The sequence below is a fragment of the Leptonychotes weddellii genome, chromosome X (assembly GCF_054177405.1).
Source record: "Leptonychotes weddellii isolate Sample4059 chromosome X, ASM5417740v2, whole genome shotgun sequence".
Lineage (NCBI taxonomy): Eukaryota > Metazoa > Chordata > Mammalia > Carnivora > Phocidae > Leptonychotes > Leptonychotes weddellii.
This window is the reverse complement of record NC_138385.1, coordinates 31,911,315-31,928,693: the sequence shown is the minus strand read 5'-3', so window position 1 is coordinate 31,928,693 and position 17,379 is coordinate 31,911,315. Positions and strand designations below refer to the sequence as shown.

The window sequence follows — 17,379 nt, the reverse complement described above, 5'->3', positions numbered from 1 at the left end:
TTAGCCAATAAGAAGAAGGAGAAAGAACGCCCAGAGATCTCTCTTCCTTCAGACTTTGAACATACGATTCATGTGGGGTTTGACGCAGTCACCGGGGAGTTCACTGTAAGTAAGCTCCTTATTGTGCTTTGCAAGCCATGAAAAAATTCCTTTGTGAAAATAGGTTTCAAGAAAACATGCCCATGTCCCAGAATGTCAGGCTTGATGCTTTGGATGATTTCAAGGAAGATGGACTATGCTGAGTCAATCCCAGTTGGAACTAGAGAGTGGCAAGAGTATTGGCAAAATTATTTTGTCCATCATAAAAATGTCTGATCGCAGTTAGTCTTCAATGTCATTGAAAATGCGAATTTTCCATGGCACAGGAGAGGTAGTCCCGGTAGAGAGACTCTGTTGAGCCTGTTCTTTATTGTTTGAAGTGAATCAGAGAATCAACGGACTCAACTTGGCCAGTGAATACAGTCCATCTGAATAATTCAGGCTTGACATTGGAACCTGGATTACCCAGATCAGCTAACCACACTAACCAAAAATCTCTGTCCAATTGACCTGGTCTTCCCTTTGATTTCAAGAACATGGCTTATTTTTAGGCCTATTAACGGGCATATTTCATAGGCCTTCAAAACAACAAACCCCATGTTTCAGGAAGACTATGAATATATCATGTGTGCTTTAGTGGTTATGTGCTTTACACATATACAATCCACAATAAATACCAATACGAATTCTCCAGAAAGACCATAGCTATAGAGTCAGCCTTTCTTTGGATATTTGTAGTGCTCAAATAGCGCAAGATCTCAGTCATTTTGTACTTTTTTTTTTTTTTTAAAAGATCTGGCATCTTTGTTTTTAGATGGATGAAGGAAAAGATGTGGCTAAAAATATGTCCCCAGGAGGATCAACTGTCTTTTTCCATACTAGTAAGGATCTCAATAAAAATGTACATTCTGAGATGATGAGTAATTTTGAATGCATTCAGAAGAAAAATCTTTTATAATATCATCACCAATGATTCTTGGGTTCTAAAACCAGAGATAATTTTAGATGTTGAATAATTAAATTTTCTGTTTTGTAACTTGACGGTTAGTAAGTAAACTCATATGACTGAGTGAACCAAAAAGGGGCGGGGGACAAATTGACTGGATTTGGAGAAGCAAACCATGTCTCTGAATTGACAACCAAGTTGCCTTTTTTTTCCCCCCAATTCCAGAAGTATATAATATGAGAATAAAATCACAACGGAGTAAACATCTTGGCCTTGTAAAGTGACATGAGCTGATTATTTCTATACCCTCAGTAGTAAGCAGAAGAGAACGTAAAGAAATACCGATGTTAATAAAGTTGAGACAGTGGTAGGATTTAACCAATTTCATCCATGAAGTCAGAAACATTATTCAAATGGCCTTGACTGCTGTCACCACCAAAAATAATAATAATAATAATGATTTTTATAATCTGAACAAAGATGTTATGACTTTTTTGACATTTGAAACAGTCAAAGCACTTCAACTTTATAAATGTGGTCTAATAACTCTTCCCTGTTTTTATTTTAAGAATGTTATGCTTGCAGTTGTGACCTTTTTTGTTTTCTATGTGCTTTTCTTCTGCTTTAACTTCTCTTATGTTTTCCTGCTGTCGTGCCACGTTTTCTTTTTCCTTCCTTTTGGTCTGATGTGAAAGCTCTCTCCTCCACTATTCTCATGTGACATTCTGGTTCCTTTCCAATTTTTAAAAAATATTTTCCGCTCTTTCCAACTTGCTTGACATCTTATAATACAATATATCTTGAGCTCTTTCTTTGTTCTTTCGGGGTTCTGAATGGAAATGAAAAAAAAGTGAATCACCATCATCTTGCTGACTGCATTTTCACTTGGCCATCGGTTAGAACCCAAAGAACCCACCAGAGAGGGCCGGGGGTGGGATATGTGATGGGCACTCTTTCCAGTTGTGACCAACAGTTTGATGCAACTGAACCCAACCAAACCAAAACCTGCCCCACCCCCACCCCCGCCTCCACCACACCCAATTTAAAATAAAGCAGCTGTTTGGATGCAGGCAGTTGTTTGAATATACAGACAGACACAGGCTAAATTTGGAAATCTGGTGCATTTATTGTCCTCTTGGTGGTCTTTTGAAACTACTTGCCCACACATTATATTTAAAGATGCCAAATTGTGCACTTTTTAACTCTTTTCACCTTTGGTTTGCATTTACTAACTTTTAAAAATGCCAAATGATAATAAGCTTTTAAAATCATTTTGTTGGTAGCATTTAAATTGGGTCCTATTTGCCACGGTGCCACTAATGTATTGTGTGTGTGTGCACGCAGAGGGGGAGGGACATATTACCAAATTTGATTATTGCTGTTGTTTAGGTTGAATTTTGAGCAATTTGTTGAACTGTCTTGTTCAGTTGTCTTCCAAGGGCCTGTCACTGTGAATATTTGGACTCCAATTTGGTGTGCCCTTTGGTGATTGTCCTATGGCTAGTTGGCCCATATAACCTTGTACACCTGGTTATACGTTTGGACCTTGAGATTCAAATTAGGTTGGGAGGTGAGATTTGGGGTACTAAACTATGAAAAGTCCTTACCCTTTATATTGCCATTTTTGTCCCAAATACTTCAGAACTCCCCCTTCCAGACTTCTAGACCTGTGACGGTCGCTTCAAGTCAATCAGAGGGAAGAATGGTATGAGTGATATACATGATCATTTCTTATGATAAGATAAATGCTTGGCCTGTTGTATCATGCTGCCATTCTCCTGGGCTACACCGGACAATCCCCAGCTTGTTGTACATCTGGTTGTTATTGTACCCGTGGTCAGGCATTGATATGTGCTCCTGCTTCTGATGCTCATACTTCTAGGTCTCCATTAGCTGTCTTAACTTTTGGGATTTGTACCTCAATCTGGAGTAATGAGATGGCCATCTGATGATGTGCCTTTGTGGCGTACGTTCAAATTTAAGTGTCAGGTCTCATTGATCGACTAGTTTATCTCAACTTCTCAAAGAAACAAGAAATTATGTCAGCAGGGTAGTCATATGGTAAGTATAGTTGTCTGAAGGATCTTCTGCAATTGACAGCTTGTTTTCCTGCTGTCTAGTGATTACGAGACATTTATTTATCACAAAAGTTTAGAAGTGCCATCAGAATGTATAATAATTGCAAATATTCTAATAATTACGGTAATGATCATGCCAGTGATGTCTGCCCTAGTGGTTATGTGCAATGCATACCTGGTTTTATAACACTTAATAACTCCTTTGGCCATTACAGTATTAACCAAATGCTATTAATTGCACTTAGAATCAGAACTGGGATCATGCATGGGCTCCTGAGTTCAAATATGTGGCTTAAGGCTTTAGCATCGAATTGCGTGATTAATGCATGTCAAAGTGTCGTTTCACTGTGCTTGGAGTAACCCCAAATGCCAGGAATCAAAGACCTGTATCCCAAATCAAACCAGTTGGGTTGAAGCATGTTTCTGTAGCTTTGGAGACAATCTCTTTATTTAGATAAAGCCATTACCTTATATCCGATCTTATTCTGTGGGAAGCCAGGACTTCCGAACTGCAGTATTAAAATGGAAATTGTTCATATATGGTTTGAAATGAAACGGTTTCCCTTTCCCTGGTCTAAAGAAACTCAAAGGTAGAGTCTGGCTGTGTGGGAAATCCTTAATCTAGTTTTCCCTAAACCAGTCACGACTTTCTCACTGCAACGTGCAGAAGAGTCGCATCAATGAGAATGCAGTTAAATTTAGCATCCCCATGTCGCCATCCTGTCCATTTTAGCCACACAGACACTTCCACGCTGAAACCAGAAATGGTTAACCAGAATTGAGAACTGAAATTTGTAAGTTCATCACATGGCCATCGGCTACCTGTGATCACCTGGTTGTAAATACAGACTTACAAATTATCATTAGAGCTTTTCATGATGCCATCCTTCTTCCCTCCAAAGTCATGTTTCTGCCTTCTGGTAATTTCTCCGGTCCTTTAACAGTAATTCTTACTATTGTGTACTTATGGAGGAAGCATCTGGCCCCAAGTGGAATTACGCGTCCCAACTTGAGAACGTTGTCTTTTTTTCCTCTGTTTCCTGAAATCTGTTGTCCTAGCCTGTCCTGCCCCTGATGGAGTTAAGACCTCTCGATTTTCATAACCTCCCCACTTGAGAAGGGATGACCCCCCCCATTCAGACCCATTGGTTTCATCTCCTCCCACCTTCTAAGTTGTCCCACATTCTGTTTTAACTTTCTTTTCTTTCTTTATTTACGTCCATTACAGCCAGATCTCTATGGCTCACAGATGTGCCCAGGGAAGCTCCCAGAGGTGCGTCACAGGCCCAAAAGAAGCTTGCATCAAAGTGCTTCTTTGAGATGTCATAGCACTGCAGCAGGTTCATGTGTGTGCAGTAGAGTTGTTGCTTGGCTTATCTCACTTTTTTGTTGTCATTCCCAAACTCTGGAGGCCCACGTCACACATTGTTTTGCCGAGACTTCAGAGGGCAAGGCCACATAAATTGTGTCTAGATGCACTGCAGGAACGATGTGTCTGTCTCTTGCTCCAAGCTGCCTTTGGAGGCTGGACAATTACGAAATGGGGACATCTGTAGGCTGGACATGTAGGAAAGAATGCTAAACGCTCAACGCGAAACTAACCTTTCAGCGTAATTGGTGCAATTGTCCCAGGTTAGATTTCCAAACGCTCCCTCCTGTCTGCTCTAAATGCTTTAGAGTATTGCCAATTCTCACGAGGCTTTGGCACGTGCGTCACAGTCCCCAGGTTCCATGTGGCCAACGAACAAAGTGGGGAGGAGGGCATGGAGGGAGGAGAGGAGAAACTATTTAGCACCTCCGTGGTGTTGCTCCTCCACTATTCTATTTTTGCCTCCTCTCAATCCCCCTCTGTATTAAAGCCCTAGAGCACCCCCCCAAATTACATTTTGTAATCACAAAGCGTAAACTGCCCAAAGGTGAGGCTTTTCTTCTGTTCAGAAAGATCTTCCGATTATGACATGCCCAGAAACAGCTTATGTGATTCCAGTCATATAAAATCCATTGATCTGCACTATACTATACTGTGCACAAATTTAGAGAAGTCTTGCTATGTCTGCCCTGAGTCGCCAGAAAATATAAGCTAAGCCGTAAACATCATTTCATGGATGAGCAGAATTAATATGGAGGTGATTTTCATGCGCTTTTTTTTTCTATCACAGTCATACTCCCACCCACCCTTTTTAAGTTGGATCCTAGTTTTACCTATGTGTTTTAATTAGAGAAGAGAATGATTGCATTATTAAGTTACTAACTTTAAATCTAGAGTGTCACTTCAGTTTCCCAAGTGTAATCCTACAGGTAGCATGGGCTTCTTGGTGAAGAACTTTACTGGAACATAAAAATGCAGCTGCTGAATGTTCTGAGCTGCCATTCTCTCCCTCTGGTTGTCCACAGGGAATCCCTGAGCAGTGGGCACGGTTACTCCAAACCTCCAACATAACAAAACTGGAACAGAAGAAGAACCCACAAGCCGTCCTGGATGTTCTCAAATTCTACGATTCCAAAGAAACGGTCAACAACCAGAAATACATGAGCTTTACGTCAGGAGGTAAGAGGAAATCCAAGGTATCAAAGAGAGAACAAGGAATTCCCATCTCAGAGCCTCAGGATTAGAACAGAATGCCTGTAGGGCATCTGAAGCCAGTTCTAGTGCCTTCTCCAAATGACTTCAAAGGCAGTAAATCGAAAGATGGGTTGGAAGGTGAAGTTGATATGAGGAGGTTTACCACTTGGTTGTTTTTAGAACTCAAGTAGGGGTAATTAATTGCTCAGTGAAGCAGCAGTTGTCAGTTTGAATCAGCAATCACGAATGTTTGGTCTCTGCACTGGCATGAAGACGACACTTAGTCACGTAGGATCAGGCCTTGTGATGTGTCCATGAGATAAGAGGTGTATGGATCCAGCCATGGTCTCCTGAAGTTTTTTTTATCCCTCCAATTCATTGAATTGGACCCTGATGATACAGCATGCATTTTGTGGTTGCCAGGCTATTTTGATCCAACCTCAAAATCAGGCTTAAAAAAAGAAATCATGTCTGGCTATTTATAAGAAATCGAAATGGCCGTGTTCCTGCCAAATCTTGACTTCAGTTGCTAGCACGTAGACCCAGCCTTTGTTTGAAGCTTTGAGGTTCACATTTGCACTATAAGCAACTGAAAAATATGTGCCAGACAATATTTTTGCATTTCAAATCTTTCTCAAGAAAGATGATCTGGGGTGCCTCTCTAGAACAACTTATTATTTAACATCTAAAAAGAGAAGAACATCCTATCATTAGTGGCCCAGCTGTAAAGAGCCCCTACCTCTCGGCATTGGTTTTAACATAGGACAGGCTTGAAATATCTTCAAGGATGGTGCCAGGGACACTTGGAAGGGGAGGAGTGTCTCATTTGGTCATAAGACATGTCAAAGCCCAAACTTAAGGTGTATAGTAATTCACGGCTCCACGGGACGTTTTTAACTGAGAAGATAGCTTAACTGCTGTTCTTCAGGGCAGAAAACCAAAAAGAAAAAAAGCCAGCAAGGAGAGGTTTTATGATATTTAGTCTTCCACATAGAGTGAAATGTCTCAGAGATCCTAGTGACACTTCAAACAGTGCTTAATTAATGTGAGGAAGTCTAGAACTGTCCTCCAGGTTCACTGGAGAACCACAGGCGACCAGAACCAAAAGTGTTTCATTCCAGTATTTCTCTGAGCTGAGTAAAACTCACCAGACACTCCATGGATGCTCTAGTGTTGGAGACCGAGGAATAGGGTGGGAGGAGGTGGGGGGAAGGAGAAAGAGAAAGGAAGGAAGGCAGGGTGAAAGGGAGGGTGGAGGTGGAGGGAGGGAGGGAGGAAGTAGGGGAGAAATTCTGGATATAGGTGTATAGACTCATACCAACTAAGAGCAGGTAATCTTGGGGCACCTGGGTGACTCAGTTGGTTAAGCATCCAACTCTTGATTTTGGCTCAGGTCACAATCTCAAGGTCCTGGGATCGAGCCCTGCACTGGGTTCTGTGCTCAGCGGGGAGTCTGCTTGAGGGTTCTCTCTGCCTCTCCCTCTGCCCCTCCCCCTGCTTGCACACACGTTCGCACTCGTGTGCACTCTCTCTCAAATAAATAAAATCTTAAAAAAAAAAGGAGTAGCTGATCTTGATATTCCTCCATATAGATGAGATTTGCTGGAGGCCTTCATTAAGGTCTATAAAATGACATGTGAGGGGGCAAGGGTGTGAGCTATTTTCAGAACAATGATGTCATGTGTCATAGTATCTATTCAATACTGAACTGGAGAATTTCCTTCTGGTCAAAGGCATGCAGGTTAATTTTTTATTAACGTCTCTAAGTGAGGCAGGCTTCATGAAATAAAGGTGACATCTTTATCTTTACTTTCCAGATAAAAGTGCACACGGATACATAGCAGCCCATCCCTCGGTAAGTGAAAAATTGAAAGTGGTTTGGAGTGATCAGGGTTTCTGGCAGTCCAACAGAATACCGTCACATAGATTCAGTTTAGATAGAGAGTCTCTTTAAAAAAACAAAACAAAACCCAGTCTTTTAAAGGTATAATTTAAATCTATAGAATTCACCCATTTTTAAGTGTATAGTTTGATGAGTTTAGGTAAATGTATATACCAGCGCTACCATTGCGACGATCCAGCTTTAGAATACTTTCATCACCTCCTAAGATCCCTTATACCTGCTTACAGCTATTCCCCATTCCACCCTAGCCCCAGGCAGTCACTGATCTGGTATTATGGGATTTGTCTTTCTAGACATTTCATGTACACAGAATAATATAGTATATGACCTTTGGGGATTGGCTTTTTTCACTCAGCATAATGCTCTTAGGGTTCATCCAAGTTGTGTGTTATCAGTAATTTGTTCCTTTTTCTTGCAAAGTAGTAGTATTCCATGGTATGGATGTACCACTGTTTGTTTAATAATTTACCCATTGAAGGACCTCCAGACCATTGACAGTTTTTGGCTCTTGTAGATAACGCTACTATGAACATGCATGTATAAATCTTTATGTAGATAAATGTTTCTATTTCTCTTACACAAAGAATCATGAAAATAATAATCATCTTGATAGTGACTTCTCTTTACTCAGCACTTACAATGTGCCAGGCACTGGGATGATAACATTTTACATTCACTTAACCTTTCTTGCAACCAGATGAGGGAAGTCTTACCACTGTCTCCATTTTATAGGTGAGGTTCAGAGAGGTAAAATAACTCATCTGAGGTCATACCATTATACCTCTGAGCGTCACCTGTTCCAATAAACTGAGATGCAGTGGGGGAGCTTTGCCCAAACTCACATAGATAGTCTGATCAGAGAAGTGACTAGAAAATAAGTAACCTAGTTCAAAGTTCTTAGAAATGATGGAGTATCTGTAAGAATACCCATAGGCATTAGATAGACAATTATCTTAGACAAGGCTTACTTTGTGTGGTTTTATTTTAAAATAATTAGCATTAGTGAGAGTTTCCTGTTGATTCATAGAGTCCTGGATAATCAACCTTTTATAGAGGACAGATGCTGGCCCGCTTGATGTCACCCTGGGTGACAAGTGTGATAGCAGTAGATCATTAGTGGTAACGAGTAAAGGCTATGAAATAGTGTGGCAGTTCCTCAAAAAATAAAAATAGAATTACCATGTGATCCAGCAGTCCCACATCTGGATTGATACCCAAAAGAATTGACAGCAGGTTTTCAAACAGATTTTTATACACCCATGTTCATAGCAGCATTATTCACAATATACAAAAGGTGGGAGCAACCCATGTGCCCATCAACAGACAAATGGATAAATCAATGTGGTATATCCATGCCATGGAATATTATTCAGCCTTAAGAAGAAAGGACATTCTGGGGCACCTGGGTTGCTTAGTCTGTTGGGCGTCCGACTCTTGATATTGGCTCAGGTCTTGATCTCAGCTCAGGTCTTGATCTCAGGGTCGTGACGTCAAGCCCCATGTTGGGCTCCACGCTGAGCATGGAGCCTACTTTAAAAAAAAAAAAAAAAAAAAAGGAAGGACATTCTGACCATTGACACATGCTACCACATGGATGAACCTTGAGGACATTATGCCAAGTGAAATAATCCAGTCATGAAAAGACAAATGCTGTATGATTCTACTCATAGGAGATACAGAATACTCTGTATACTGAATTCTATTTTTGCAAGATGAAAAGAGTTCTGGAGATTGTTTGCACAACAGTGTGAATATACTTAGCACTACTCAACTGTACATTTAAAATGGCTAAGATGGTAACTTGTATGTCATGTATATTTTACCACAATTAAATATAAAAATAAAAAAAGAATGAAGGCTCTGGACATAGGTATCTAGTCTTATTGTATGAGTATTGAATGTGATAATGCATGTAATATACTTAGTATACTACCTAGCACATGCTATATGTTTATTAAATGTAAGCTAAAGCAAAAATTCCAACCTTCCATGATGAATACTTACCTTTCCTCCCTTGATTTACTTAATATCATTATGATATAATAAATACAAGCTGGGTATTCTGGCAAAGAAATAGTATTTTTTTTAGGTAGGTAGGTCAGTTATTTTAAACGCTAACCTGTTAGGATGGTCGGTAGATTGGTTTTTATTTTTGTCAACAGTTTATATCTCCTGAAATGCTGTCCCTTTCTTTTGAACGTGCTTCTACTGGTTTTGCTTGTGGAATTCAAACTAAATCTACATAATGATCAAAATATTCCACCAAATCAGAAAAAAAATGATGTTCTCACTGTTTGGAGATAAAACAACTGGATATTTACTTTTTTTCACATATATTTATCGAGTGCCTCCTTACAAGCACTAGGAAATCTGGAGCTCATTCTGGTAAGGGAAGAGAACTATGCACATCAAGAAACACAGTACAATATGGACTATGTTACATAACATAAAATATGTCCATTTGCTATGAGAACTCAGAGAAAAGAGATTACTTTCAGCTGGGTAAGAAAAAGGAAGCAGGCTCTTGTCTCGGAGGGCTTAAAGCTCAGTGCCTGGTGCAAAGTTGGTACTTGGTACATATTTGTTGAATGTTGAGTTGGAAAATGCTTCATAAAACAGGTCGCATTTGAGCGAGATCGTGAACGTCCGAGGGGATTTGGATCTGGAATAGATGGAAAAGGGCATTCTAAGCAAAAGGAAAAACATAAGAAAGGGCACAATAGTGAGGAGAGCATGGGGACAAAATGGTGTGGTTTTGAATGAAGACAGATACAAGAAAAGGAATCATAGGAATTAAGCCTTGAACATTAAGTTGGAGCCAAATCATAGCGGCCCTTAAATGGTATTCCAAGAAATCTGGTCTATTTGCAACAATGTGGATGGAGCTAGAGTGTGTTATGCTAAGTGAAATAAGTCAGAGAAAGACAAATATCATATTATCTCACTCATATGTGGAATTTAAGAAACAAAACAGATGAACATATGGGAAGGGGGCGGGGAAAGGGAGAAAGGGAAACCAACCATAAGAGACTCTTAACGGTAGAAAACAAACTGAGGGTTGATGGAGGGAGGTGGCGGGGGATAGGCTAGAGGGGTGAAGAGTATTAAGGAGGGCATTTGTCGTGATGAGCACTGGGTGTTGTGTGTAAGTGATGAATCACTAAATTCTACTCTGGAAACCAATATTGAACGGTATGTTAACTAAGTAAACTTTAAATTAAAAAAAAAAAAAGAAAGAAAGAAATCTGGCCTTTTCCGGTATACATTGGGAAGCCCTTGGAGTTTTTTGAAACAGGAGAATTAGGCAATGAAAGCTTATGCTTTGGGAACAGTTACCTAACAGCAAATGTCCAGAGTGAATTAAGGGCGGAGGGTGAGGCTGGATGAAGGGGAGACCAGTTGGAGGAGTTGCGCAAGCATCCAAGCCGTAGGTAACGAGGGCCTAGGGGAGATGGTGGCAGCAGGAATGGAGATGAGGTTCAAATGTTTAGGTTATTGATTGGATGTTGGAGGAAAGGTCAAGGTCAAAGGTGACTGCAGGCTTCAAATGATACAAGGGTAGCCAAAAGGGTGAGGATGCCATCCTTCAGGAGTTACAAATTTCCATGAGCAGATGCTGAGTTTCCTACTGGACAGTTTGGAGTTTGAAGGGCTGGCAGGACTCCCAGGTGGAGATACTAATTAAACTGTTTAACTGAGGCTGGGTTTCTATTGATCAAATGGACTGGATTAAACCCTTAAGTTTAGATTGGATCCCTTCAGTGGGACTCAGCTACTTAGGAATGGGGAATTGAGAGCACCCCGTGCTCTCCTTATGGTTCCAGAGGGAGATTGCCTTGACAGTGCTTATGCTTTCTTGCATTAGAAACACTCCCAAGTAGACCCAGTTAGCTATCCTGTAAGATCTGATTTAATGGGATTGGACAATCCCTTATAGACCTAGCCTAAACTGATCACCAGTTTTGGCATCCTCTAATAGCCTGGGTGGGAATTACCATAGAAGCAGTGTTGTGGCCACTAAATATTTTAAATGAGTGACTACGTCATTAATATTGAATTCAGCAATACCTCCCATAGTCCTATGACATCTGCTTTACTGCTCACTTGTGGTAGCTTCTTTGATATGAGTGTATTAAACACTAAATACTGTTCAGGGACCTACTCTTAAATTTAAGGCTACTCTAAAATTTTATATTTGTATTGGACCATTGAGAGTAAAGTAATGCATTTAGAGTCCTGGACTAGTATTTTGAGTGGAAGGTAGCAACAATACTATGAACACATCATGATTTGTGCCCAGAGAACCTGGGTATACAGTTGACACAGATTGAGCTTTCGATTCGAAGTACTGGTTTGCTTTGTTCATCTAGATTAGTGGTCCCTTTACTTCAGTGTGTATCAGAACTGCCTGGAGAAGGCACAAGTCAAAATGGAATGGAACCCTGAAATCTGCATCTTAAACAAGCACCAAAAGTGGCCCATAGACCACACTTCGCATGATCTGGAGCCTCCAAGGTCCTTACTTCTAATTCCTTTGGCCTTGAACAAGGAAGCTCAAAGAAAGAAGAGTTTCCTAAGGTAGTTCCTCTAGCTAGTGTATGCTCTAGAACAGAGTTTATAACTTAGAGTCCATACGGATGGGCTTTATAAGATCTCTGAACCCTTGAAATTATATGGAAAAGCACATACCTACCTGTATCCTTCTGGAGAGTTCTAAAAGACTCCAGGACCCCACTCAAGTAAAGAATTACCTCCCTTGCCCCACTGTGTGGCACAAGAAGAGTATCACAAATTTTCAGTAAGACAAAAATATTCTTTACTTGCTGGTTTAATTCCAGTTAACATACAGTGTAATTAATATGAGTTTCAGATGTACAATGTAGTGATTCAACACTTCCATATGCCACCAGACACTCATCACGACAATTGCCTTCCTGAATCCCTATCCCCTATTTCACCCAACCCCCCACACACCTCCCCTCCGGTTATCAACTGAAGAGAAAACGGAGTACCTATCTATATTATTTTCAAGTTTAAACAGACATAGTCATTCTCAGCCTAGAAGGAAGAGTGTAGCGACATTATACCTGTGACTCCCAAAAAGAACACCAGAAAAACCTGTTAATAAGCAAAGCTGTTTATTAAACTCTAGCAGCAAGGAAGAGCCCTCCCTTTATAGAGTTTTAGCAGTATCTTGGAACAGGGATGTTAGGGGAGAACATTTATAGGGTTTTAGAGCATGGCTATGTGATTTGATTTGATTTGAAGATTTTACTTATTTATTAGAGAGTGAGAGTGCACACATGAGAGAGAGAGAGGGCAGGAGCAGGGGCAGAGAGAGAGGGAGAAGCAGACTCCCTGCTGAGCAGGGAGCCTGACACGGGGCTCAATCCCAGGACCCCGGGATCATGACCTGAGCTGAAGGCAGACACTTAACTGACTGAGCCACCCAGGTGGCCCTTGATTTTATTTTTAAAGATTTATTTATTTATTTGAGAGAGAGAGTGGCGGGGGGGGGGGCTGATGGGCAGAGGGAGAGAGAGAGAGAGAAGCAGACTTCCCCATGAGCGCGGAGCCCCATGAGGGGCTCAGTCTCAGGCCCCTGAGATCATGACCTGAGCCGAAATCCAGAGTCCGACACTTAACCCACTGAGCCCCCCAGGCCCCCATGGCTATGTGATTTTAAAGCAAGTCTTACAAGGCAAGGAACAGGTTAGGATTGTGCAGTGTTTGTGATTAAATAGCTTTAGGTTGGTTGGTGAAGTGAGAGTCTTCAAGAGAGTCTTGGTGAGCAAGCTGTTATTCTTACTAAGCAAAATACTTCAGTTGGTTCAGTCTTATCTTCCAAGAGCAAGCATTTCTTGAAGTCAGAAGCTGCTAGTTTTGCCTGTTCTCAGTATTGTTTAACATAAGAACAGGAAAATATGCTCTCACTTGATACTGTTTAACACAGGGAAAAGAAAGTATGCCCAGCCCCAGTATTATTACACAGGGATGGGAAAATATGCCTGGTCCTGGTCTTACTTAACATGGGGCCAGGAAATTATGTTGATTTCAGTTCTCAGGACCAACGCCTGGTGTTACTAGGTCAGCTAACGTTCCCTGGCCCAACCATCCTGCAAAACATAATGTCCCCTGGGGCCCCTGGGTGGCTCAGTCGGTTAAGCATCTGCCTTCGGCTCAGGTCATGATCCCAGGGTCCTGGGATCAAGCCCCACACTGGGTTCTCTGCTTGGTGGGGAGCCTGCTTCTCCCTCTCCCTCTGCCTGCCGCTCCCCCTGCTTGTGCATGCTCTCTCTCTCTCTCTCTGTCAAATAAATAAATAAAATCTTAAAAAAAAAAACAATGTCCCCTGAAGGCCACACATTCTTTCCAACCAACCAGCCAACATGACAGTATAGTGTCTGGTCCCAGATAAACAGAAACATTGGTCTTCCTCCTGCCCCACAAACCTTCAGAAGATGGAAGACTTTAGGTTTTCTAACAGTCCTTTAGTCTATCATCGAAGGTGGGGAGGGTCTCCATATGAAATGAGAAGAGTGAGGATAGTAATGAATGTTAAGAAACAGTGAGATTTTGCAGGCGGATGTTCTTTAATGAAATAGCCACTGTTGAGATGTGCAAGGTTACCGCTTGGTCAGTAGTACTGATTGGTCTTTGTAGCAGTCTGGGGAGCCTAGACCTAGGCCCATTTTATTTGCCACCAGGGCAATTTTTAGATCCTCATAGGCTGTATATACTCTCATTTATGGAGGCTGCATGATGAGTTGTACCAAATATACTAAAGGGCTCCTCTACCCCACTTAATTTTTTTGCTGTAAACTTTTTAAAGTGATTTTTTAAAATATCGATTTTGAAATTATTTGATTACAAGTAACACTGAATTTTTGGTTAGGTATCATTTATTGGAAGTCAGTATGATACTCAGGAGCTGTTGCTAAAGAAGACGATCTAATCCACAATTTGGTTTTTAATGTAATGAAATTTCTATAGCTACTAAATATAAGTCACTAAGTGAAGTTGACGTGTAGTTATACTTTGTAGACATGTAATTAGACATTAATGACTTTAGATTTTAGAGGTTTTTGTCGCATTTTGGAGGCAATGACTTATTTCTGACTTCAGATATTTTCATAAGCCCATGGAAAGCTTACTATTCTGAAGCATGGTTCATATTGCCTAATAGAGAAGCGAGCTTTGTTTGCCATATAAAAAGTGGTCAGTTTATACGCAGGTTCTGCCCTCCTTCCTACCAATGAACAATGATTAGGTGCATTCTTGATCCCAGCTGGCATAAGATAGAGCAGAACTTTCTGAAACAAAATAATCTCAAAGCAAACACCAGTAAGCTAAAGACAATTTCTAAGCTTGCCCACTGAATTTTTTTTTCCTGAAAACTTAATGTCATTAACACATGTCACTTTCCACACAGCCACAGTACAATATCATAGCTTAGCTATTTTGGCCAAATTAAGAATAAATATAGGTGTATAAATAAGAAAACCAATATCAACTAAGTATATGAATTTTAGTCTGTAAACCACTCAGTATGTGTATCAGGGCAAGCAAATGTTCTTTCAAATACTCTTGTATAAATTCTAAGTTGTCTTCCTTTGCACAGTAGATAAATCTTGCTGTCTCCGCTCAGATCTATGATTGCACCTTATAGCTCTACCATTGGTTTATACATGATTGTAGAAGATCTGTGTTGAATTTTATTCATAGGTTGAGGTCCTTTGATATAATATGTCTATTAGTAGAGCTCCCTGTATCTACCTCAGGAGCTTTGTCCTCGAGAAGTAAAAATTCTTTTTAGGATTAGCTTGAGCCTGTATACCCAAAGACATCAACAAAAAACCAATACACACACACACACCCACACACACACACACACAAAATAAAAAATCATCTATAATCGTGCTTTCCAATAGAAATGAATGTCATAAAAGCCATATATGTAACTTTAAATTTTCTAGTAGCCACATTGAGAAAAAGTAAAAAGAAATAGGTGAAATTAATTTTAATGATATTTTACTTAACCCAATGTATTCAAAATATTATCATTTTGGGGCGCCTGGGTGGCTCAGACGGTTAAGCGTCTGCCTTCAGCTCAGGTCATGATCCCGGAGTCCTGGGATCGAGTCCCGCATTGGGCTCCCTGCTCCTTGGGAGCCTGCTTCTCCCTCTGCTTCTCTCTCTCTGTCTCTGTCTCTCATGAATAAATAAATAAAATCTTTAAAAAAAAATATTATCATTTTAACATATACACAACATAAAAGGAAATGTCTTTCACCAAGGAACTATTTTACAATTTTTTTCATGTTACATATTCAACATGCGATACATATTTTACACTTACAACCCACCTCAATTCAGACTAGCCACATTGTAACTATTCATTAACCATGGACAGCATAGACCTCTATCATCATTCAGTGATTTTTAAACTTGAGCCTGAACCAGAATCACCTGAAAGGCTTGTCATTAACACACTATTAGGCCCACTCCCAGAGTTATGATTCATTAGTGTGGATAGAGCCCAAGAATGTGCATTTCTAACAAATTCCTGGTGATGATGCTGGTCTGGGGACCAAACTTTGAGAACCATGGCCAAAGGGCTTTCAAAATTCAGCTTTGGGGGAACCATTTTTACCCCTGAATTAATATGAATGATCAAGAACCGATCCTAGATACAACAATTGTTGTTATTTTTGGTGGTGGTGGTGTTATTGCAGTTTTTAATATTGCAAATCACCATTTATACCTGTTGGTTAAGACTGAATAATTATTTATGTTGATGAATATTCCTTAGATCTTCATGTCTGTTACTTTCTGAGTGCTTCTTTCCAGGAGGCTGAACAGGGAAGCAACATTTATGGGCTTGCTTGTACTTAGTGAGTATTTGCAGAGCTGTATTATTACCATATCCATATGCATGCTCTGATCTTTAGGCACAAAATAGCCCTTTTCTGGTTGACAGACTATCAATCAGCAAATTGACAATCTGCCCAGTACAAATTGAAGGCTCTAGTAGCATTTTAAAAATATATTATTCATTGATTTAAAAAACATTGAACATTTCAAATATTGAATAGCTCACTGCTTCTGAGCTCAGTGGAAAATAAAAAGATTTTAAAAAAAATTTCATGATGTTTAAAACCATGGCCTGAATTTACCTCTGAATGTGGGCAGTCCTGGTCACCAAATTGTAGATGGCTCTGCTCATTTGTAAAAGGTGTGGTTTTTTTCATATCCCTATGTGATTAAATATTTCATTTCCCTTTTCTCATTTCTGAAGAAAAACAACGGGGAGTTAATACCTGGTCTCTAAACTTTGTTTTTGTCATAAGAGTACAAAAACAGCATCAGAGCCTCCTTTGGCTCCACCTGTGTCTGAAGAAGAGGAGGAAGAAGAGGAAGAAGAAGAAGATGACAATGAGCCCCCCCCAGTTATTGCGCCAAGACCCGAGCATACTAAATCAGTAAGTTGCAAATGACTATTCCTAAATGATTCAAAAGATGTCCTCTGAAACCATTGTAGAGTCAGAATCTAGTTAATCAGCTCCTACCTATTGAGTATTTACTGTGTTCCCTGATCTAGAATATCAGGTACAACCTTGGTTGAGGTTGCTCTTTGAGGATACGAGATAGTACATGACAATTAGAGAATGATATCAAACGACATACAAATAAGTGCTAAGTTATAAGATCACTGCAGAAGTTAAATTAGAGAAGGAAATCCATGTGAATCAAGTAGGAAGAAGTGCCTAAGCAGAGGCACCAAGACCAGAATTAGCACAGCATGTATGGGGACCTCAGAAGACAGAGTCCTGAGAGCTTTCAAGGACAG

The 17,379-nt window shown here is 40.2% G+C and overlaps 1 protein-coding gene across 10 annotated transcripts in view; it reads left to right on the top strand.

Moving 5' to 3' along the window:
* Positions 1-17,379, top strand: part of PAK3 (p21 (RAC1) activated kinase 3) — a 247,621-nt gene that overhangs the window by 173,154 nt on the left and 57,088 nt on the right. For 8 of the 10 annotated variants that reach the window (XM_081808400.1, XM_081808393.1, XM_081808394.1 and 5 more), the window contains 5 exons: positions 5-105; positions 4,292-4,336; positions 5,458-5,611; positions 7,444-7,481; positions 16,880-17,011. In XM_081808400.1, the coding sequence (XP_081664526.1) occupies positions 5-105; positions 4,292-4,336; positions 5,458-5,611; positions 7,444-7,481; positions 16,880-17,011 (470 nt within the window). The remainder of the gene's footprint in view (positions 1-4; positions 106-4,291; positions 4,337-5,457; positions 5,612-7,443; positions 7,482-16,879; positions 17,012-17,379) is intronic. The other 2 variants (XM_081808397.1, XM_081808396.1) reach the window with 1 other exon arrangement.